The sequence below is a fragment of the Amia ocellicauda genome, chromosome 19, assembly GCF_036373705.1.
Source record: "Amia ocellicauda isolate fAmiCal2 chromosome 19, fAmiCal2.hap1, whole genome shotgun sequence".
NCBI lineage: Eukaryota > Metazoa > Chordata > Actinopteri > Amiiformes > Amiidae > Amia > Amia ocellicauda.
This window is the reverse complement of record NC_089868.1, coordinates 18,257,123-18,282,437: the sequence shown is the minus strand read 5'-3', so window position 1 is coordinate 18,282,437 and position 25,315 is coordinate 18,257,123. Positions and strand designations below refer to the sequence as shown.

General features: G+C 36.1%; 1 protein-coding gene across 1 annotated transcript in view; it reads left to right on the top strand.

Moving 5' to 3' along the window:
• Window positions 1–5,327: 5,327 nt before the first annotated feature.
• Window positions 5,328–25,315, top strand: part of astn1 (astrotactin 1) — a 218,998-nt gene continuing 199,010 nt past the window's right edge. Inside the window, exon 1 of the mRNA XM_066692128.1 lies at window positions 5,328–5,850. Coding sequence (XP_066548225.1) covers window positions 5,352–5,850 — 499 coding nt within the window. The 5' untranslated portion in view covers window positions 5,328–5,351. The remainder of the gene's footprint in view (window positions 5,851–25,315) is intronic.

The window sequence follows — 25,315 nt, the reverse complement described above, 5'->3', positions numbered from 1 at the left end:
ATAAAACAAAAATAATTAAGGCATATAAATATGTAAATATGTACACTGACATCTCAAAGGAATCCCATAACGACATTTCTGGCTCTCGTTTGGCTATTCCCCAGCTCACCCCGAATTAGAAACAGTAATGACAACCAATAAGCCACAGATGGTCAAACTCCAGGGTACAAAACCCTTCTGATCTTTCTATTTCTTATGGCATTATTCCACACAGCAACAATACATTACATTGCCAGATGCTGGTTGCTCAAGGGGAAGATCGTGTCCATCAGAGCTAGAAGGTCAAACATTCAAATTTTTTTTTTTGGGGCACAGTCTGGGCCAATTTCATTTTCTGTCGGGGACAAATTGTGTATCAGGTGGTTGTGCTGATAGGAGGCACTTAGAAACATACACCCGATCCAAGATTCACTCTGCGGTTGGAATCAAAAATAAATACATTCCGCAAATTTTGGAGAAAGGATATTTAAGTACATTTGGCCAATTTTCCCTTCATAAACTCGATGATACTTGGCATTGCAAGTTGAAAAAAATAGATAAATACAGACACCGGATTTAAAAGAGCAGTTTATGTCATTTCTGCAGGATATCCTATTGTGCATTTTCTGCTCATTTCTCTGTATATGTATTCATAGATGCTGTTTGATATTCCATCAAAACAACTAAGGTATATCACGTATATCATATTTATTGGTGGTTCACCTCTGATATACTTGCTATTCCAAACGATCTTCAGGTATTTAAGTATTTGTGATTTATTTATTTGCCTGGTACACTTACTTTTGTTTACGCTTTGGGGAATTAACCATAGTTGATCAGCATGTAAGTATAAAAATCAAAGACATTCATTCAGTTTTGTGTTCATGTGCAGAACATGGTGTCACTGGGCCTGTGTTTCCCCCTGTTCTAACAGCAGCCATTTACACCCTGTAAACATTGCCTTTAGCCACCAACGGCTCCCTGTCTACCATCACGTGAACTTCCTTGTTTTCAACCACCTCTAAAGCTGGTCTTTAATAGTAGTGCCATCCCTGTGTCATGGGGCAGATGTCCAACCTGTTTGCCAAAGCTAATTTTTCACTGCCTACAGCCATAGTCGCACTAGGCTTTTTGCCATCTGTTTCTGTTTGTACTGCATTATCTGTTATATCACACAGTCTATAAATACTTGTATCCTTTTAAGATTAGTTTTTCATATCGTGTTTGAATCCAGTCCGTATTAAATCATATTAATAATGGCATTGCTTCACGGTGCGTCGTTGTGCACTTTTTAAACATGATGGTATCATCATCAGAGAGAATAATCCTTTTTAGAAGTAAACTGTAGTCCTTTGCTTTTTTAAATAAAATTACCTGACTTTATCCCAAACCAGAATGTCAAATAAATAACTGCGAAGAAGTGGTAGCGCCACAATGTCTCACCCTGACATATAACGTAAAAGAAAAGCTCATTAGCTATTGATATTAAATATTAATACATATAACACATTCACATATTACAGGCGACGCTTATTAAAATACAGAAATTCATCATCTTTGGACGACCATCTTATTTTCTATTCTGAGCTTATTTTGACATTTCATCCATGTTTTCTTCTTTCCTGAGCAGTTCAAGACCTTTAAGGTTTCCATCTGCTGTTTCAGCATACTAAAGTAGACAGCTCTGACTATTTCCCTTGCTAATTGGCATGAATCTCATACTTTGTTGGTGTTAAGGCAGATAACATTGCCTTCCTCTTCCCTCATTTTACCTGCTTAACTAGGAGCATTTTATTTCATAGCCTTTGTTACTTTGGCACAGAATTTGCTGAACGGTAAGAACTGACTCAATACAAATGATTTTTTAGCTAGTCTGTTAGATGGTGGGGTATAGGCAAGCATTAACTAGTGTTACAATGTAGGTATTTGGTTTGCAAGAAATACGTCAATTTTCCACCCCTCTTTTTTTGCATTGAGTTTAAATACATTTTTGTGTTATTATCTCCCTGAATCCTTTTATTATTATTATTATTATTATTATTATTATTATTATTATTATTATTATTATTATTATTATTATTTTATTACTGATTAAAGCCATGACAGTCACATGGGCCGAGACCAATTCAAAATTTTGATGTGCCATGAATCGCAAAGTACAAATGTATACCCTATAACAGTTTTATTTATTGTTAGATGCCACTTTATACTATTTTTAATTCAAAACACAGGAGGGTACAGCTAATTTGCAATTTGCAGGTACGTCAAAGTTTTGATTTGCTCTAGCCCTTAGTCTTGTTTACAAACTCTCTAATGAGTAGGTGACCATAAACCACAATCTGTGTATCCTCACTGACCCTGGAAGGTGTGTTTAATCTCTTATCCCAGGAGATATTTTGACAATTTGTTTATCAAACACGGGGAAGTTCTAAGATGTGATAGTAGGAGACTTCACAGCTTTTATTTTGGATAGCTATATTTGTTTGAATTATTATTATTATTATTATTATTATTATTATTATTATTATTATTATTATTATTATTATTATTATATTACACACAAAGTGACAAGTGACCCTGTCTGTCTAGAAGTCAAGGTCATTCTTAAGTCTTCATCAAAGACTGCACAGCATCAACATTTTCAGGTCTGACCTCAAGGTTACACTGGATTAAATCATGAAATAACAACAAACTGTTGATAGTCATATCTCGACTGCACTGACACATGCTGAAACAAGAAGGATATCAGAGGTAAGCTGCAGAAAGTGATATAATGCCTTTCACTCCTGGTGGCCTGTGTTCAATTACAGAATAGCTTTCAAGTGAAATGAATTTGGTGGCTTGTAGTTACAAAACCTCCAAACAGTTTGGTAAAGCTTTCACTTGCTGCTTGGAAGAGTCTCAAGTTTACACAGAGAGAGCATTCTTTGCTGCAGACTTTGGATTTATTGCTAGGGCACCTGCTTTTCCCTTTCTGGACTGGAACAGAATATATTTAGACTATCAACTTTTATGAATTGTTAGAGAGCAGTTTGATATATATTTATATCAAACTATATATATATATATAATTTCTAGTGAAGTCCATTGGCAGGACTTAAAAGCCAAGTAGTGTCCCTCAGCTCCTCGGCTCAGTGTAGCAGACCTCCGCTGAACTCCATTCATTGGCGCTGTCAAAGCTCCTCCCTAATTAGCAACATTTGGGGTTTGCAGAGTGGAATACAAACTCAGATCTCTATTTTCTGTTTGAACTCAATGAGACAATCTTGGCTTTTTCTTCCCTTGGTCTCTGGTGACCTCTCCATTAATAATACATACGACACGCTTGGCTAATGCAAAATGTTTATCCTGTTGCAGACATTATTAATGAGTTGCTTATTCTTTAAACACTCCTTGAGAGAATAGGGGCTGTAATTATCCATAGACTCTCTGTTTAAACATGTTCAATTACATATAAATACTATTCAGGTCCATGTGATGGATATGGGAAACACCAGGAACAATCAGTGTCCTCAGGACTCCCTGTGTCTTCTGTCTTTTTTTGCAACAAAGATCCACAACAGTGATCTTTAGACATGCTGCGATGTGTGGCATCCCAAACATGCTGTACCTTCCTTTCACCCGTGTCCGACGAATTAGGCTCCGCTTCTCCATGAAACTGTACTGGATGAAGCAGTTATGGAAAATGGACGGAGGAGTAATATTTACCCTGCTTATGTACATAACTATGTTTAAACCACTTGTTTAATCCATGAATGATATACCCACCCTTCCTGTATAAACAAATACACAATAATGAAGAATAATAATATGATGTAATCACTTCCTTATTTGGAAAATGGTGACATACATTTTTTTTTTCAATTATGTGATTTAACATTGCACTTTTTAACAATGATGATTCTACACTTGAATTCATCACATAAGTTTAAGCAGTGAGTGTTTCTGCAGGATATTAAGCTTAAAGTGCAAAGCAGCCACATACAAATAATCAAAAACTTTTAAAGTGTAAACATAATATATAAGTAGGCATTTTGATTTTATTATAAATTACTAATTTTAAGAATCCCTATGGAAAAAGAGAATGTGCTATATTCCATGTATTAAATATATATTGACAGTAGGAGGGACATTTTGTTTATGTCTGAGATGATGTAGCTGTTCATTTTTATTTATATACATACAGAAATATACACACACACACATACATATGTGTGTGTGTGTGCTAATATTAAGTTGTATGGATATTTTAACAGAGGGACATGAAATTATAAAACTGAATTATAAAAACTGGCAACTACTGTTAAAATTCAAAAGAGCTATATTGGCATGACAAGGTTAGACAAGCATTGCCTAAGCATTTACAGCAAACAACTACTAAAGTACAAAAATAATACAGGATACAAATTGTACATTTACAAAGGATTAATAACAAATAATAGAAAATATATTTTACAACAAATACTTAATAATTATAATAATAATACATAAAACACATTTAATGGAACAAAATAGTACATAAAACACATTTAATGGAACAAAACTACTAGCTTACAAGCTTTGTTCCCTACTGTGACCAATTTTAACATCCAGACTCAAATTGGTCCAATTCATGACACAACATAGCCTCACTGAAATAGTATGTCAACTGACAGAGCCACAGTGCCATTCCTGCTCCAGCTGTTTCTGATGTAACCACTACATTTAAACATAAACATACAACAAAACAAGTAAAAAAAAAATATTATAAAGTGACCTTATTTGCTAATAAGTGCTGTGAGTAGACCCACTTTAATGTTAATATTACATCAGGGCATAACAAAGGAGATAAACCAAAAAATAAATGAACGGTACATATTAGAAGCTGAACACCCTCCACACAATGAATATAAAATAAAATGCAACATTAGATACACTATTTAAAGTCTGTATTTATGAATGCATATTTCCTTGTTTGTAACCACAAGTATCATGAAACAAATGACATCCTGGAAGGCCCAAGTACACAAACACAATGAATACATGAATAGATAGACCGATCACTAGACAGACAGACAGACAAACTCAGACTTGTTTCCTGAGCAGAGCTGCATCTCCACAGTCCAGCAGTGGTACTGGTGCAGTGGTACTGGTGCTGTGGTTCTGGTGCAGTGGTACTGGTGCTGTGGTTCTGGTGCAGTGGTACTGGTGCTGTGGTTCTGGTGCAGTGGTTCTGGTGCAGTGGTACTGGTGCTGTGGTACTGGTGCAGTGGTACTGGTGCTGTGGTTCTGGTGCTGTGATACTGGTGCTGTGGTACTGGGACGCTCAATCCAAGCAACACCAGTGGCAATGGACTGATGTGGAAAATTCCAAGCAGGGGGTCAGATTTACAATGCACACTAAAACCACCCTTGAGCCAGCAAACACAGCCGACTCCAGGAGAGCTGCTTATTTCGCGCAGACAATAAGCCGGAGATCTGCGCTTCCCCGTCTCATGCGCCCTCCTCCTCTCCTCTCTCCTCTCTCCTCTCTACCTCACTCGCTGCCCCGTCTCACTGCAGCTGCTTCGTCAGGGAAGGAGATCCGGAGCATCGCCATGCCAGCGACGATGGAGCCTCGGCCGTATCTCTCCCTCCTGGCCATTTTGTGCGCCCTGCTCGCCGGCATCCCGGTGTCGAGAGCCGAGGAGGACCAGTCCCAAGACCTCGAGTGCAAGATGAAGAGCGTCACCGTGTCGGCGCTGCCGTTTCTGCGGGAGAACGACCTGAGCATCATGCACAGCCCGTCCGCCTCCGAGCCCAAGCTGCTGTTCTCCGTCAGGAATGATTTTCCGGGGGAGATCGTGGTGGTGGACGACCTGGAGAACACAGAGCTGCCTTTTTTCGTGCTGGGTGAGTTTTGGCTGCCATATAAATGCACCCCGCCCCGCCCCCCTACCTACAGGAACGCAATTGTGTTGTTCTTGCTCCATAAAAGATGCATCTGTTTGTGTCAGCGATGCACATCATATTATTGGGATGGGGGCCATCATCGGCACATGCTTGGGTATTGGTACTAAGTACTGTGCCTGATCTAGGTTTATTATATTCCACATCAGGCCTTGTGTGCATGTTGCTTGTAAGTAATGCTAATTCTGTTGCACTACATTTAAATATGCTGGGCCGTCATTAGAACAACAGAGTAGTTCCCCCCTAATGTGTATATGTTATTCATGTCATAACGAGATGGGGAGATATACAAACACATACATTGCAAACTGTATTATTTATGTATTTATATTATTTACCCTATATTCATTGAACACATATTTCATAATAAAATCAGGCCTTCTGACAAGATGTACTTGCTCTAGGCTATAGGTAAGAAGTGATCCGTTTGGGAATACTCAAGGCCTCGTATCTAAGATAGATTTGTTTGGATTAGTTGTAGGCCAGAGGGAGTTCAATCCATATTCATAACATTGCAGGTGACATTTGTTGAAGGTGTTTGTTTGCATATGTTCTCATTCCTTATTAGGATTCACTATTAAGGGCCTTCTTCACATGTGGACCTCTTTCTTAATTGGTATGTCACTCTTAAGGTTCAGCACTGCATGAGGGTAGATGATAGTGGACGGTATTCAAATTGAAGGCGCTCTGATTTTGTTATTCATTTAGTTCTTAGACTCTTCAGATGCACAAATCAAACAATTACAGAAAAATAAATTCTATACGTGGCATTTTCTATGTTTATGAAAGTTATTACATGTAGCGTGCAGACAATACTTTATTTTTATGATAACAAAACTTTTTGAAGACTCACCCTATTGCAAAGACCATTGCCTTCATCCAAGGTAAAGGTTTTCCTCGACACACACACTACAAAAACAAACAAACAAAAAAAGAACAAGCAAACAAAAGACAAAACACCAAAAATGTATCTCACTGTGAAATGGGCTCTGTATTCCTCGCAAATGTGCAATAACAATTGGTATGGCACACATGTATCAGTAGGCTGCAGGGCAACTAAACATGCATATCAAGCAGGAGCAACTGTTGTGTAGACAACGCTCAACATTGGGATTTCCAAGGTGAGACTGGCTGTTTACCATCTCAGAGATTCCATGCGCTGCAACATTCAAACTGCCTTCAGGGCACGAGCAGAGGTTTCTGCTTTTTGGCTACTGAGTGCACACATGCAATAGATCAGATAAAGATATTCAGTTCAGTTAAATAGCCTAGGCAAGATTAGAAAACAAACAAAAAACACTATGGTGTTTAAAGAAGGCCTAGACCAGCTAGGTTGTGCTTTGCTGACAATCACATGTATTTTGACAACTATTATTAGTTTTTTCTTTCTTTCTTTCTTTCTTTCTTTTTCTTTGGTTTGACACTTCATAGTCTTTATCAAGTTGAAAAACTAACCCTTCACTCAAAAGAAAATATTGTACAATCTTGAGGAGTGAAATAATTGTTTAGGTTTATGATATCTCCTGTCAGTGCACTAGCAAGACTATTTAGACTATCAGTGCATGGTACTAAATACATATATGGCATACAATAGTTTGATTGCTTAGCTATTTTTTTGTACACAAAAAAGATTCCTTTGGATCTCAAACAATTCAAACTGTGTTTTCCATACCAATTCTTACACAATTATTTTTTTACCAGTCCTCTGAGTAATGCTCATTCTAATAATTTGTGCCTTTCAACATTCAACATGATGTTGTGTTCTTAGAAATATCTTTACTGTTTCCTTTCATATGGAGAGAAGTGCAATTGAAATGCCACACATTGCTTTTCTGCAGCATCCACCTTGGTGTGTTGCTACCAGATTCTTTTATGGTCTGTAAGTCCATTAAGTACAACCATTGATTGGAAATTTCTGTCACTGTACAGCCTTTGGATAAACAATCATTATTTTTGATCTCCTTTTTTCTAAGTGTGCTGTCTTGCTATACAGGCCTATCACAGATAATAGTTTTGTTGGACTAAGTGGTATACAGTCCAGTGCATCCATCTTGTTCTCACGTGAATGTTTAAATTCAACCAATATTTACAGTATACTTTCCATTCCTTTTAGGCTTTCAGTAACATCACCTGGTGACTCTATACTTTCGAGTGCCAGTGTACACATACATAATGTTTAAGAAAAAATATGATCAATAGATTACATCTATGGTAAACCTCAAAATACCTTCATTTGATCATGTTAAATGTGTTACATTTTGATGAATTGATCAAATGAAGTTAATGAATAATTGTGTGTGCTCCCTTATCACTGTGTTCTTCTCTGTTTTTGACATGAAAGTAATAGTCTGTTCACTTTCTTTACTTCAAAGTTTTCGTTTTTAGTTCTGACAGCACCTACTTTTTAATTAACTGAAATAAAAAATACTTTGTATTAATAACTCATTTCTAAAAACTGAGAAAATTGTGTTTTCTTTTTGCACAGTGTCTGTCTTTATCTTTGTGTATACTCTTTAAAGGAGTATGATTTGACAGCCTAAGTTTATTTTTTATTTTTTTCAATATAATTCCGTACCATTGCTTTGAAAGTTGGCTTTCCTTGTCTTCCTCCCTCATAATAATCTTGAAACAAATGAATGTACAGAGTAGCATGGTAGCTTAATCTATTTTTCTCTTTATTAATGCAGATCTGTTTTATTGGGGACTGGTCTCTGATAATATACAGAGCAAAAATAAAAACATGTAAACAGCACATTTGTTGTAACTGATATGACTTTTGCAGCTGCAAACTCATAGCTTCAAAGTGGCAGACAGTCATTGGATTCCTCCATTCGAACATTACTAAACAATAACATTTCTGTATGCACATATACCCTTTTTAATTTGCAAATATAAATCAGTTAAAGGTGACTCATTGAGATTTAGAAAACCTGTTGTCGTCTATTTTCTACTGATCATTGATTGTGTGAAACTGCAGTGTGAGAAGTTCTTTCTCTGCTTGGTTGTTTGTACTACTGGGCTCCTGTACCAATAGTTTATATTCCCATTCAAAATGTTGTGAAACTTGTTTAAATGAGCTAGTAACACTGGTTAAGTTACTATCTGCCTTGATATCAATCTTAACTTGTGATGTTTCCTCCCATTTTATCTCAATGACCATTTTTGTTGTGAGGAAAATATGCATCTAAGCAATAGTTAAAAATGGCTCAGGCCCAGTGATTGTACCGGGGCTGTATCTGAAACATCACTGCAGACCCGGGCGGTGCGCTCAGTGAGGCTGCTGTCCATGGTGCTGACTGCACTGGCTCTCGAGACTGCACTGCAAACAAGAAGTTAATCTAAGAAGAACTGGATTTTAAGTTTAATTCTTGCAGTGTTGCTTATGGACAGTTTGAGGATGCTCAGTGGAATAATGTCTAATCTGGACTGGTGCAGCAGATGTGTTTCTGTTCACTGTTTGCAGATAGAAAATGAGTTCTGCTTCACACAGTAATGTCTGCATCTGAAAGTGAGGATAATAGATACCCTACAGTCAAGCAGATTTTTCTATGGAAATTCCGAAATCCATTCCACTGTGATATATTTGTGCAGTGAATGTAGGTTAATGGGCTAACATTTTACAAATGTGTCACACATTTATTTTATCACTGAGATATTGTAGTATTGCAGATGTGAGTCAGCAAGCAGATGTTTTAATTTGGAAAATAATATTATTATTATACATTTTTGTATCAGTAAAGTTTTAGTAGTACTTTTTCCTATAGAATGTGCGGTTATGATATATATAGGGGTTGTGCAGGCCAGTCATGTTCTTTCACCGCGCTGCGCCATGATATAGACAGCCATCAGCCAATCAGAGAAAAGTACGAGTCTCATTGGAGATATCAAAATAATTAAAATGGAGGAGAAACTTATCAGCGATGCTGTTGTTGAGCAGCAGGTTGATAAGGAAGCTTTGATAATGAAAGAGTTCAATACATTTTAGCTTGATATTATAAAGTAAGCAATATATTAAATAATAACAAAAAAGTATTATGTACCAGCAAATGTTTTGTTATAAAAGAGACAGAGCTGTGATTAAATTGTAGACAACCTTAACTTTAATCATTCCTGGTTGTAATTCGTAGCACATCGCTACGCATCAAATTGAACTATGTGTGATATTCAATAAATAGTGGATTGGCAGATTAAACCTCAATTGAAATAAATAGCATAATATTAATATGAATGTACTATGCACGATGATGCCTTCTCTGACCCTATCCATCAAATGACACAAAACTTGCATATATATTAATAACGTATACAAATCACTTTTTCTATAAACAAATACACAATACCGTGGAAATAGTGTGGTGTGAAAGGGGGTCTGTGGTGAGAGCCGCGCTGCGCACAAGGATGCGGCATGTGCGTCGCGTCCGGTGTGAAAGCACCTTTAGGCTTGTGTGCAACCCATTTCATGAAGCTCCCAACCAACGGTTCTTGTGCCAATGTTGCTTCCAGTTTGGAACTCAATGATGATGGGGAGAGACGATTTTTGCGTGCTACACGCTTCAGCACTCGGCGGTCCTGTTCTGTGAGCTTGTGTGGCCTTCCACTTGGCGGCTGAGCTGTTGTTTCTCCTAGATATTTGCACTTGCAGTTGACCGGGGCAGCTCTAGCAGGGCAGAACTTTGACGAACTGACTTGTTGGAAAGGTGGCATCCTATGATGGTGCCATGTTTAAAGTCACTGAGCTCTTCAGTGCGGCCCATTCTACTGACAATATTTGTTTATGGAGATTGCATGGCTGTGTGTTTGATTTTATATACTTGTCAGCAATGGGTGTGGCTGAAATAGTCAAATCCACTAATTAGAAGGGGTGACCACATACCTTTGGCAATGAAGTATATATATATATATATATATATATATATATATATATATATAGAGCCTCTGATTGATCCATCTTAAATTACAGGTGCTTTTGGTATCTTTGCAAAGCGTCATATTTACATTATGTTTTTTGTTTATAGTCTTTATCAAGTTATTTTTTTTTTTTAATGCTTTAAATTTCTGTGTACTGCATTAATGCACAGCTAATTTGTGAGCCTTTATTGTTGAATATAGGATGCCTTGTTCCATGAAAAGCAGAGATGTTCTTTCTCTTTCAAAGAACATTTCTTATCTTGCGGTAGCTGAAATTCAAAAACTTTTAATGCTAATTCAAATTTGCATGGATTGAACAAATTGTTTAGGCAATTAGTTTTCCCCTTGAAATGTAATTTGAAAAATATTTACATAAAAAAACAATTTTTGCAATAATGGTGCCCCCTGAGATGGAAACCGAATGGTGTGGGTCTGCATTTCTCATAATTTGCATGGCAGTGTAGTTTTGGCAATTCATTGTGAACTCCACACAATCCTGAAGTTCTGAAAGTAACAGAGCAATGAGTTTTTGGTGATAATTGTCCTCCAACATGCCTGGATGGTTTATCAAATGTAAGATGGTATATTACCAAAGACATATCTTGAAATAAAATATAAAAACATCTAGGGTTTAAGGCATTACTTATTAATGTAGCACTCTATTTATATAGCATTAATAAAATCGTATTATAATAAACAAATAAATAAGTAAACAAGTTACCACAAGCATCATATTCTTGATTAATTGCTCCATGAAACAAAATGAAAAATACAAGGTAATCATGAGAATCAGTTTATCTACCATGGAATTTGCCAGATTTATCCGATTTATTCTTTGTTTACAAGCTCTTAGATTTTTGGTTCTCTTCAGCAGTGATATGTCACACAATTGCAGATTACAAAAGCTGACTTTTTGGGTTAGCCTTGAAACAGCAGCATGTGGAGTGTGATTATTTGTGTTTGAAGGCTATCAGCCTTTTTTTTTTTTCGCTTATCCTCCTGATAATCCTGTTTGGTATGAAAGACTGAATAAAACCCTAACATATTTTCTCCCAGGAATAAACACAGATTGGCATGGCTCGTCTTTGCCTCCTCTGCTCCCTTGGCTTGAATTATATTGTCATTGTCAACGTCAAACGGGGAATCTGTTAGTGTTATTGTTGTTGAAGAGGTTTTCTTCAAAATGTGTTAGAGTTATCGGGGACCGTTATGTACTTCAGGCAATGGTCTCTGGTTCAAGACACTTTTGTCACAGTCAGCCACAGTTTGATTTATTTTATGGTGCCCAAGCTGGGAGGAGGAAAGAGAGCATAACAGTAATGGTCAAAATTGCTGATTAATGTGTTTCAATTGTAATTTTGTGCTTAGCACGACAGGACCTTGAGCCTTTTAAAATGACATACTTATTACTAGCCACGAAGAGCATTACAGATCTTTATAGCTGTGTCTTTCATGAATCAGTAATTGGATAATATTTTTTAAGTGCGTGGTGGCCTTAATTCTATGGCAATTTAGTGGGTGTGTTTGTTAATAGATGTCGTTCAGTTTAAATAATCTGTTTCTAGTGAATATAATGAACGTATAAAGCATTGAAAGCAGTGTGTATTCTGCATCCCTGAAGTTATTTGTTTCAGTTTAGATACTGAGAATTAAGGGAGAGAAAAAAAAATCCTTGTGTTGTATGCATAGTTTCTTGTTGTCACACCTCCTTCTCTGCATCCTGTTAACAGATTGTGTTTTCTGATTTATGCAGTGCTAATAACTTAAGTGCTTGATTCAAATATCTTTAAATTCTATACATAGAGCTTGATTAAAAGAATATATATATATATATAGTATGTAGCCTATACCGATAGGACTGAATTCATATCTAAATTTAAATGAAAAATGCATAGTAGTACACTTGGTCTGAAATATACGACATTGTATTATTATAGGTAAAATATAAATAATTAGAGAATTAAAGTTTGATTTGTAGGTTACAGACACAGAAATGGAATACAATATTATTTAAATAACAAAATTGTGACCTGCTATGTATCACTGTAGTACTGTAATTTCCTTTTCTTAAAGGTTTTGTAACATAAAGGTAAATAACTCCTTAGATACTTTTTAAAGATGTATAATGTGTTATAGATGACGTTAAAAGTCCACAAATTATTTTTCTAAACCAAGCCGTGAAAGGTTTCCATTTAGAATTCTGCATTTTAATCACCTCAATTAAGACGTCCTTTAAGGAAAACATTTATTATCCATTTTTGATGCGGATGGTGTGTGAAATCTGTCATCTGCACAAAGCAGAGAACAACTTGGCCTCAAACCCGGGCTGTTATACAGATAAACAGCAGAGTGTAGCAGTGCCTGGTTGCTATGGGAACCCGAGCAGGCTCTAGATTGAACATTCAAGAGAAATTCCTTCATTTCCCCCCCTTAGAAAATGACTAATATTCAGAGATGGGAGAAGGCAATGCAAATTGTGTGTGCATGTGGTATAGAACTAAAGTTCAGTTAGTGGTCTAATCTGCAGCATTTCTACTAAGGTAACAGATGCCATTAGCCATCGATTTGTATGCCTCACACTGCTTTTGTTTTAAGTCAGAGGTTCCATGTATTGCGTGGCTAGTAGATATCGACACATTTGCATTTATCAATATCATTTCCTAAAAGTCTTATTTCTCTTCATTGTGATTGGGCAATTGTGTGAAAAGGGGTCAGTAACTGAACGGATTGGAAACAAGTCCATGTGGGAATGTTTAACTATGAATGAGAGATCTAGATAATTAGTTAAATTGAAAACCACACATCCTCACTCTCTAAAGTCATGGGAAGAAAATCACGGACATAATAAGTCACCTACAGTGTGACTAGCACAGCAATTATATCATTAGAGACATGCAACTTGTATTAATGGCATTTGAGTCTTATGTACTAATGATTAGGAGGCTTGTTGCAGAACCTCATTTAATCCATTGGAAACCATCTGTGGATAAACTGAGGTTTATATATATCTGTACAATGGAGGAAATACTATCTTTGGAATGCTTATATACAAACTGACATTAATGAGCCTGGAAATGTGAAATAACATTAGGTGTTACATGGAGGCTGTACAAATGTGGGATGCAGAATTGCATTAGGCACAAGTGCCACATTGATTTGAGAAAGATTTACTGGTTTGAGAGGATTTATCTAATAAGCAGAGGTGAAAAGCAATTCAGACGTAACACAAATGTTTGGATACAATATACTCATTTGTATGGAGTCGAAATTTAAGGCATGTATGCACTGGTTACAAATCCACTCTGGCATTGTGATACTTTTGAAGGTCTCATGGTTTTGGCCTCTAAACAAAATAAAAAGGTAATTGAAGTTGTAGAGATGGGACAAAAGCATCAGTTAAAATCTCAGGGTTAAAAAACAAGATGAGAGTTCTCAGGGTAGATGGAATTAAGTGGAGTTATATACTGTGAATCAGTTATATCTGAAAACTGGTTGCAATCAAACAACCATATGTTGAATTGTACAGTCATAATTGCATGCACCGGGTGTCCTTTTTTCAATCATTACTTTAATTTAGTATATAACCGTAGCATGGTATTGATCTCCAGTGCATAAACCATAAAGCTCTGTGATTTATATTCCAAGTGTCACATTTTTTACATCTCGTCAGTGGTTAATTTTATTCAGCATGGTTTATCAGAACTCTTGATATACAGTATGAGCTGTATTTTAATGTTATTGTGAGTATTGCAATTCAATTCACTGTGTCTTTGTACTGATACTTAATTGCAGTTTGCCCTTTGTGTAAGGATAGCATAAACTCCCTTGCAGGGTTCAATATTTAGACATTTTACACCTGTTTTAGATAAAGATGCCTGCAATATCTACATGCAGTATCTTCTGAAAATAGGTGGCGGGCGAAAGGAGAATTAAAGACAAAGTATGAGAAAGAAGCTGAAATCTTTATGCACACTCACAAGCAGTGGCAAAGCTCCAGTGCTGGAATAGCAAACAGAGATTGGCCAAGTTCAGCAAGGTTTTCAGCAATAGGGGTTATGTGCAATAAAGGTCTCATAATTTATGGAATTCCACGATCAACAGCTAGAGGGGATTTCCGAAAGCAAATAAAAATGATTGAAAAGAAGTAGTTATTTTAAAATAAAGAGGAAAGGAATTCAGTAATAGCTGATTTTTTTAACACAGCACCTAGAGCTTTCAGATAACAGCTATAGTAAAAGGATAGCTTACTTACAGGTTAAAGGAAATGAAAAAGCAAGTTTAGTACCATTTATTAATTATGCAATAATTAACTGTTTTTGTGACTGTAACATTAATCAAGAATGCAACATACTGTCTGTTAAAGTATTGTTTAATAGAAGGCACAAGACAAACTGACCTGGTTTATGACATATAAAGGTATGTAGTATGTTTTTTAAATTAGATGTTATTTACATTGTCATGCTTCAGAGAGAATGGTGTATTTCTCCAGTGCTGACTTTTTTTTTCATACATTTCAGGAACTCTGTACTTTTCTGGGGAAGAAATCATTACTGAAGGTCAATTATTGGGTATTGCTTTTTCTGAATGATAGTGCTCTTGTGATGCTGGTATAGTCTGTGGAGGTAGTGGCTTTTAATAACTCTAAAATCAGTCTTTTATATTTATTTATTTACCTTAATTGCCTCCAGAGAACTTTCAAATAATATGACTGCAAACACCTGCAGTTAATAGAGATGCACATTTTTTCCTGCTCAAACCATAATAACAGGCTCAGAGGGACTTAGGAGAGTATGGGATGTTTTATTTATTTACTGTGTGCCTTTACACTGTTTACTCATTGCACTTCCTGTAGACATGGCTGTATTGAAGTTTTTAAAGTGTGGAGACTCCTTTTGTCATTTCAAGTCTAGATTATATGTGAAAAGCACTGAAATCAAGTATATTCCACTATTTTTCTTTTCAAAAGCCCCTAAAACAGCTGACTTTTTACAAGAGCAGTTTATGTACCTTGGAATTTGCTGTTAGTCATTGCAGTTTTGAGTAGTCTTTGAACAAGTCCTGATGAGATTTAGTCATGGACATGTTTTGTTGCTAAGATATTTATTGCCCAAGGCTGAATGTGTTATTTTAAAATACCATGTATTTGTTTATTTATATATGAATTATAAGTAACCATTACCAGTGGTATTTTATTGATTGTATTTGGAAATAATATCCATCAATTTATTTTTCAAATATTACTTTGAATTCAAATTATTTGATGTGGAAAGGGCTAGAAATGTTGTGCTAGACAAAGAATCACTCTGTTCAGCAATACATTAAGTCCTATGCCAAAAATACAGAGAACTATGGTAAGATGTGCTGAAAGGAGGAGAACACAAAGAAAGCAGAGCTATGAAACTGTGAAAATAAATAGCTCTTAACTTACACAGCAATATCACAGCATCCATATTTTAGTATGTTCAGTCAATATCAGTATGGATAATTCCTTGGTATACATTATTCAATGATTTTCCATAAATTATGGAGGAACTACTGTTTAGATCAATAATACATTAATATTTCTCAGTATATGTTTTGTTGCTAATTTAACAAATCAATATACTGGAATGCATCTAGATTCAAAGCATCCAACTCAAAGAGCATCCCTGCAACTCACATAAACTGATTTCCCTGTGATGGATATTTTGGCACTTAACAGTTGACAATGTCCCTTTTCCTCAGAAAAATGCCTATATGCATGTGTTTCTTTTTTTCCCTAACCAAATGTAATATCACTATATTTAACCCATTAGAGTGCGATGGAGATATTAAATTCAGAATCTTTACAACATATTTCTTATTGAATACAGTAGCAGCCACATTTACTCTGATTTTATAATAGCTCCAGAATTGTTCTATCAGATATCATAACTTTCAGATTGTACATCTTTTTCAGCTAAGTGTTTCCATCGTCTTCCAGGCGCTTTTCATGTTACCGAAGGATAAAGCCACAGAAGTAATTTTCTGAGGTTTAGTGTTTACTTTCAAGGCAGTAACATTTCCTGACCTAATGCATGCTTTTTGTAGGCAGGCTGCTAGATACTGCAAAAGCAATCCCTTGAGTTCCTCACAGAATACATCTGTTTCTTGGGTGTCTGAAATTCACGAGACAGCATTCCTTATTTGAGGCTGAGTCATTGGGGCAAATACTTGGGCAAAGTCATTAATAATGCCAAGTAAAAGGTCATTCTGATAGATATCGATCCCAGTCTTATAAATACACATCATCTCATTAAATACAAAGCAAGACCTTTATCACTAGCTCTTTCAAATGACAATAACCATGTTCCTCGCAGCTAAACGCTAGGAAGTGCTCTCCGTTTGTACTCTTACAAAGTACAACTTATTTTTTAGACCTTCTAAAATTGAATTTAAAATACATGGTTTAATATAAATGTGTGAATAATTGCCCAATATCAAGGTATTATAGAAGTTTTTGTGGTTTTATTTTCTGTTATGAGTTCAAGATTGACCTTCGTGTCCTCTAATTTCCTATTAATCTTTATTAAACAAATATATAATGTTGTATTTTTGCCTTTTGATATTATATGAATTGGTTATTGGTCTGACATGGCCATGGTGTTTGTCCAGAGCTTCGGAACTGCATTTCAATATGATAAAATGGGTGGAACAGAATTAAAGAAGACCTTCAATAAAGATGTAGGTGTTTGGGTTTACTTGTTCATGGCCATTTTGAGGTAGTTTGAGGAGTTTATTGAAAAAAAGCGACCAACATGCTTTTGTACAAATTGAGAGGATCCAATTAAAATCAAGGGAGGTTATTCTCAATGCACTTGTGTGATCTCATCTAGAATATTGTATTTAGGATACTGACAGGAAGAGCTAAGATTTCTTACTCCTTTACCTTTTACTATTATTATTATAATATATTATGCAAGTGATGACTCCACACTCCCCTCAACAGTTCTCCATGCGCATTCAAACACTGTTATTAAAATCAATAATCCTTACAAGATAATGAGATTTAATAGGTCATATTGTATTACTTCAAGTACTTAGCTATTTAAGAGGTATAAAACTGTTGCAGGGAATTAAGCTACACAGAGATGCACTGACACAGGTCTGTTCAACTGACAATAAATACAGTTTAATGAATGGAAATTTAAAATGGTAATATAAAAATGCTGTAAGGATATTTAATTAATTCCTCATCTTGATACCTCTGGCATTAAAGAATATTGTAAACCTCCGAGAATATATTTAATTAGAGATTAGGTAAATAGTAGATTTAAATATAATAGATTGTTAGTTTCAAATTGTTTTGCTAAACAGTTGCAAAGTCATGCAGTTGAAATTGACAGACATGTGCTGTCACCTGAAAGTGTGGTAACTTCAGCAGATGGATCAGTTTTGTTAGATTAAACAAGCACACAACTTAGATGGATATCACTTTTTAATATTCAAAGGCATATATATTGTAGCTATGGAAAGAAATCTAATCTTGATTTTTGTTTTGTTTGTATTTGTTTGGATAAATAAATATGATTTTGTGATCTTTGACAAACATGGGCCCCTTTTGATACATATGTTTCTCTTTTTGTTATTTTAACATTTATCAGATGTCAGATATGTACTGGTATTTGCAGAAGTGTTTATTGTACCCTTTTATTGTGCCGTGTAAAATATAAAGTTTATCTAAGCCCCAAGGACAGTGTAGTTCTGTATCCCAGAGGTTTACCGTACATGTAATTTATCGGACGGTATAAAGCATGAACTTTACTGTTGAAGAAGGTTTTTAAAGATAATCTACAATGACCTTTTGTGAAATCTCAACATCAAGTTCAGTTTTTCCAAAGTGAGCAGTCCATTTAAAAAACTGACAGTGATGTAATGAACTCATAGGATAGATGCAAAACATTATTATAAGTCTGTTTTATTGAATGCTTAGCAGTTTCTTTTGCTCCAGAGCAATAGTCCACTTTTCAGAACACCTATTTTCTTGACTTAATGCAAATGTAGTGAAAATGTAACGTTCAGCCAAACTACAGCTTGTGGCAAATGTGGCACATGTTTGCAGATTACTAAATCAAAGCAAAGCTATGAGGACCTTTCATAAATCAGGGAACTTGTACTACTGAAAGAGAATATGTTAATAAGAGATTGCATGGTCCTGATGCTTCAAAACCCCTCTTTGATCTTGACTCATGTTTACTGTTTTATGGTTACAACGACTGCCACATAGGAAGTCTTGTTTGACAATGATGCCCTCTTCATGTATCAAAGGGAGACAGTTCCCAGAGGGATCGTTGAAAGCTCCAGTAAAACCTTGCACATCCCACCCCGATTACTCTTCCTGAACTAAGTGGTCTGCAGTTTCCAATAAAGTGGAGATACTGGAAGTCATTTGTCATTGCCACTGAAATGTTGTTCATAACCAAAACAGGCACCGACTTCCCATTGAAGACAGGTTTGTAATGGGTCCTTAAGGTGAGGGAAGGGATTTTAATTTCATGTAAGAAAATAACAGGAGCCTTGATTTAATTAACAGAAAGTGATCGTCTTTTGGAGCCTTCCCCCCCGTTTTGACTTAATATTCACAGCAAATGACCCTTCAGAGTAATAAATGGAGCTTAACCTTCAGATTGAAGCAGTTCATTTTAGAAAGGGAGTTTAAAGTCAGATTGTTCAAATTACATTTTAGTAAAATTGCCTGGATTATGGCCCACTTCTTTCTCTGGCAAAAAGAAAAGTCAAAATCCAAATATTTCATGATCACAATTATTTACATAATTCATTCTCTGATCTGAAAGTGCATTTCTAATAAGCCTTCCCAATTTATGTTATTTCATTAGAAATGATAGAGCACGGTGAATAAATATGTCAGGGAGAATTTATTGTGCATTCCCCTGGTTGTTAAATTGCAACTGCTCCTGTACGAACGGTACTGTATGGATTCTGGGACTCTGGAGAAGCTTAATTAACCCGCCTTTCACCTCGGGTGACCCAGGGTTAAACTGAGTTTATACTCTATTGAAATTAGTTTGGAGGTCTTGGGTTAGCCTCCTGGAGACTTCAGCCATTAGAATAATTTTTGTAAGGGAGCTACTTTTCACTGGTAGGTTTTTAGGGAGGCCGAGCCTAAATGGCAAAAGGTACAGTCTTGAGCAGCATTTACAGAGTATAGTATGAGAGAGACTGCAGCCTGTAGCCTGGCCTTTCATAACTAATTGTGGAACACAATTAAACAACATTATTAGTGTTACATAATGCTGTCTGTGTAGATTTAGTCTGTTCTGTGTTTTGTTAGCATGCATTGCAGCTACTGTTCTATCTTAAAGAACGTATCCCAGAGTTTACAAGGATGCCTTTTCATTAAAAACCTACATCTTTCATCCCTCACCAGAAGAAAGTTAGCCAACATGCACATGTAAAATGATTCCTCTTGGGAAAAGCAGGAATCCATAAGTATGTCCCAGAGATTCAGTAAATACTTAATGCTCTTCTTGATTGCCTGGGAGTGGCTTGAAGGAAAATGTTCAAAAGCTTGACAGGGCTTGAAAGCTAAAGAGCTTTAGTAGCTTTCCCCCCCAGTTTCACAGTGTCAATCCATGCATTCTTAACACCGATATTTCCACCTCTGTGTCTTCTTAGAGCAGTTTTGTATTACTCTGCTAATGCCAGCTAATAGTAGGTTTATAAAAAAAAGACTCTGACTGTTGCTCATCAGCAGAACCATTTCACATATTATTTACCAAAGGGGAAGATCTAAGAAACATGTAGAATATGAATTATGAGAGTGCTCCTTCACGGTATGCATGCTAATCTTTGTTGGAGATTTAAAAAACGAATACTTTCTCATGGCACTCATGTCATTTTAGCTCGTTGTGTATGAAGTTACAATAGGCTTCCTCTCAGCTGAGTGTAAGTCTGGCTCTCTTTATATCTCTAGTACTGAATTTACGGGTATTTGTTTACACTTCACTCAATTCAATTGTTATGTGTTGGGTTTGTATTGGTATTGATTGAGGATCCATCGTTTTAAAGGGGTATTTATTGGGATTTTAAGTGTTGGTTTTATTGGTTCTCATTGGTTGTTGAAGTAAGTAGTTTTTATGGGGTGAAGGGGAGGATGGATAGAGGGAGGGAGTTAAGTTATAGTATAGGGGGGTTCTAGTTATGAGCCCAACTTTCATTTATATTGTAATTTTATGTGATTCAACTCTCTCTCCGTGAATATATAGCCTATATATCATCTTCATTAGCCTATATCAATGCTGCTGGATGAAGGCCTCCCAAAGATGTTTCCACTTGCTTGGACCTGTAGTCTGAAATGCTTAATGTTCATTATTTAATCTTCTCATCTTTTCTCATCTCTATATATTGGTAGGGTGCAAATGCAAACCCCAGTTAACTGAAAAAGAGAATACCACCTACACACACACACACACACACACATTATATTGTGAGATTATTAAAAAAAAGGGACATTTCACTGCCTGTTTCCTGTAAGCTTTCCATTTATAGATGAGAAAAAATCCCATCATCAGGTCATGACCATACTAAGAGGGCATAAATCCAGATGAAAGGTGAAACTTGTAGATCTGATGTTGACAGACGGCGGTGACGTCACTTAGCATGAACCCTGCTGGTACAAAAGGTCACAGAAAGCCTGGAGAAGCTTTGATCTCTGTCCATGGCACTGTACAAAAAACGGAAGACACATTTTCTATGAAGCGAGGTTTTTATGTCAGTCTAGAGAGAATACAGTTTAAATGCTATTCCAGATTTTGCATTTCCTGCATAATTAACAGTTAAATTAAAGCATTTACCACTGATACATTGCCATGATTAAATGACCTATTTTTTCTCGATTAAAAAGAAAACAATTTTAGCCGTCTTTCAGGCATTGTATGTATTATGGCTTTATACAATCTGCTTTTTTTTGTAATGCTTAAAATGGGCAGAGAGCCACCGGCTGCAGACATGCTTGTGACCAATATGGGCGCTTCCTTTGCTGTTCAGTGCCATTGTGGATCCTTTACGAGGGAGAAGGCTACCGAGCTGTGGAGCTCATCTCACTTTCCCAGAGCCACACTGCAGCTGTAGCTTCTCGATGTGAGAGGATAAAGAATTATGGTATTATGTTACACCACACTTCCAGCCTTGAGGACGCCGTAAGAAGCTTTCTCAAGCCTCAGCTCTAAAAGCATCTAATTCCCAGAACAACACCTTTCCAGATAGGGAGCTGCTCTTTCTGTGTTGAGTTCAACTTTATTTATTTTCAAACCACTTTGTAGACACTACATCGGCCTGCTGTTAACTTTGTGTTTATTGGAGCGCAGATCAGGTGATGAAAAGTGATGCACACGGATGGTACAGGTATAGATAAGTGCTGTTCATTAAAATAAGAATGTGTGACACTCACTAAAGGTTACATATGGACAGTGAGTCTTTGAGAGGCACATTCTGTTACATGTTTATACTCAAGGTCACAATATACATTTTTAATTTAAAATGTTGTAATATAATGTCAGGGTCTGCAATATACCTGACTTTCTAAGTGTGTATATCTTACAATGTACCTAGACTTTAGCAGGATTGTTTAAATATGGCTGTTCTTTTGCATATGCTATATTTGGTTTGATGGTACATTTCTAGGCCTAATTACTTAATTCCAGATACTGGACACTAGGTCTGAGGGTTTATAGTTTCTGTTGGTCGTTTCAGAAGTGCTTAGTGGACCTCAGTTTCATCTTAATTTAGAACTGGCCAACAGGGATCAGCTTAGTTGTTAGCTAAGGGTCAGTCTCATCTCAGCTGCGCTGCGTCAGTCTTGGGATTTTTCCCTGCCGTCTGCCATATGTGTTGGCAGATGCCATCATCTTGCTTTTGAGATATAAGACTTCATAACTGAGAGGCGCTGAAAATGTGTATTTGAAGGAAAATGGGAGGAATCTGTATTCTTTGCATAACTTCATTCATGATTCATTTGTACCAGAAGGAAAGCTGTAGAGTCGTGGATAAATGAGCCTTTTGTGAGCAAATGGTGTCAATTTCGTAACATTTTTCTGTTTGGAGACGAGGGAAACGCTCAGCCTCTGTGACTGAAAACCCTGCCTCTCCTTCACAAGCTGATTTGTAGTCGGGACATTTTCTGGAGAGCAGCAGTGAAGCTTGGTTTACATTTAATTTTTATTTAACTTAATTTCTTAAATAAATACATTTCTCACATTAATAGCCACATCAGTAATGGCTATGGCATTTCTGAAAGGCAGTTTGAAATTAATACATTAAATTCCATTGTGTATTTTGTATGACTGAGCAGACACGAGTGACTTGAACATCTGTCAATTATACAGTAACACTATTAATTGATTATTAAACCTGTGCAATTAGATCATTTTTGTGTCATGTGCATTAATACAATTTAAATGTGTACATGGATACTGAGTTTTCTTTATTACATTTTTTAGTACATGTTCGATTCTGATTGACTGTTACATTTACAATAAATTGCACTCACTTGCTATTGGAGAAATTCAGATAAGACAGTCAGAGTTTAAAATCTTCACCAGGAACAGTGATATTCAGATTTTTTTTTTTTTTTCTGGAAAAGTTTGTGTAAGAATAATGGCAATGATAGGCGATTTCAGCTTAATATTGTCTGTAATCTTTTGAATACCAACATCAGAGTAGGCTGAGGTTGGCAGGATTTCATGTGAATGTTTTTTGTGTGAGACATTGAGCCTTTGATGTTAGTTTTTGTGTCCTCCAAAGTACAGAATTCATAGCTTGGCTGTGATTGAAATGGATAATTGAAAGACACAAAGTTAGCTATTCAAGATATAGGTTAGCATCAGGCACAAATGATTCAAAACTGCCCAGACAGTGTGATGGATTTGCTGAGCTCTGTGAAAAGGAAGGACTTTCATTGTCACATACAATGCAGCACAGAATTGATATTCATTCGAGTTTCCAGTTTGTATCACCAGTAAATGATAAGTCTAGTTTTATGGTCACACGATTGCTACTGTTCGTAATCATTTAGTTGAAATGCTGGTTTGTTTTCTGATCTCGTGCTTATTAACATGACCTTTGTTCCTGATGTTGATTTTTGGTTCAGTTCTGCCACTGATTTGTTTCACTCCATTTAACGCTTGCTGCAGGCCATCTTCTGCTATCAGTGCGACATTTTCTGCAGAGTTGATCTTTTTAGACAATGTAATATATTGCTTGTGTGGTTTACAGATATATTTTGACCACAGTGCTTTTTTTGGTGGCTTAAAGTACCACTGGTAGAATGTAATGTATTCATAAGTATGTGCTTGTAATTATGCTGCAGTATCACTTAGAGATGCAAATAATCAGTTCAGTTTCAAATTTCCTTAAATGTTATTATCCCTATTCAGAATTGTGGCACTTGAAACTTGTAACAATTAAAATATCAATTTGGCATAAGCATGGTAGTTTTCTTTTTTTTCCTTTTCTAAAGCCCTAAGGATCATTCCGTTTCATTGAATTATGTTTTATAGTCTCTTCTGAATAGTATCCTTAGGACATTGCCAAAGCCTTTGTTTAAATAAAAATTATGTCTCCTGAAACTTGAGTTATTTTACTTAATAAATTCCCTCCACATGCTTTACTTCCGTCCTAGTTTTTAGAAACAAGATACAATGTTTGTTTTTGCTGATGATATAGATAGAGTCTGATGTATCATTTTAGTTCCTAGGTTGTAGTTTTAAAACACCTGACATGACGGTGATGGTTCTTTTTTCTCCACACAACAAAAGAAAACATATTTCTACATATTTTGAACCGGGACCTGGCAATGCCAAAACCAGCCGTTCAGGTGATTTAAATAATACAAATGTTTACATTGCTTTTAAAGTGAACACATATTGTGTTAATTAATTAACTCTCCCCTGCTTTGTAGGACTATTAAAAACCGTTCAAACGCAGACACACATAAACACTGGAACTAACACGGGTAATGTAATCTAAATGCCTGGGACCTTCCCTTTGCCCGAAAACCATACTGGAGCAAACTAACACCCACGTTGGGAATGAACAATTGGAGCAGCGTTTAACTAGGTAAAACATAAGCGGAGTGAGGAAATGAATATCTTAATATGGCCGTCAATCGGGGGGAAAATACAACCAAAAGTCAATGGCTTTATAAGTTATTCATTGCAGTGTGCTTGAATGAAGCGAGTAGAAAATGATCCTGTGAATAATATAAGAGTGAAGATGTAAAAATGGTAGCTTTTTAAAAAGACTGTAGATCATACAGTATTCATGCAGCTTCCTGGGGTACTAGAGAAGCAATAGTCAGTAATTCCATCTGGACTGTTGTGCTTGCTGTCGAAAGGTGAATAGAATTGCTTCCCAAAGTAAAGTAATGAGGCAACGGTACCATTTATTCTTGCAAGAAGACACGGTTTATGACCAAATAGGATGCAGCGTTTCTCTCTGAAATTGTATAGTATTTCAGAATAAA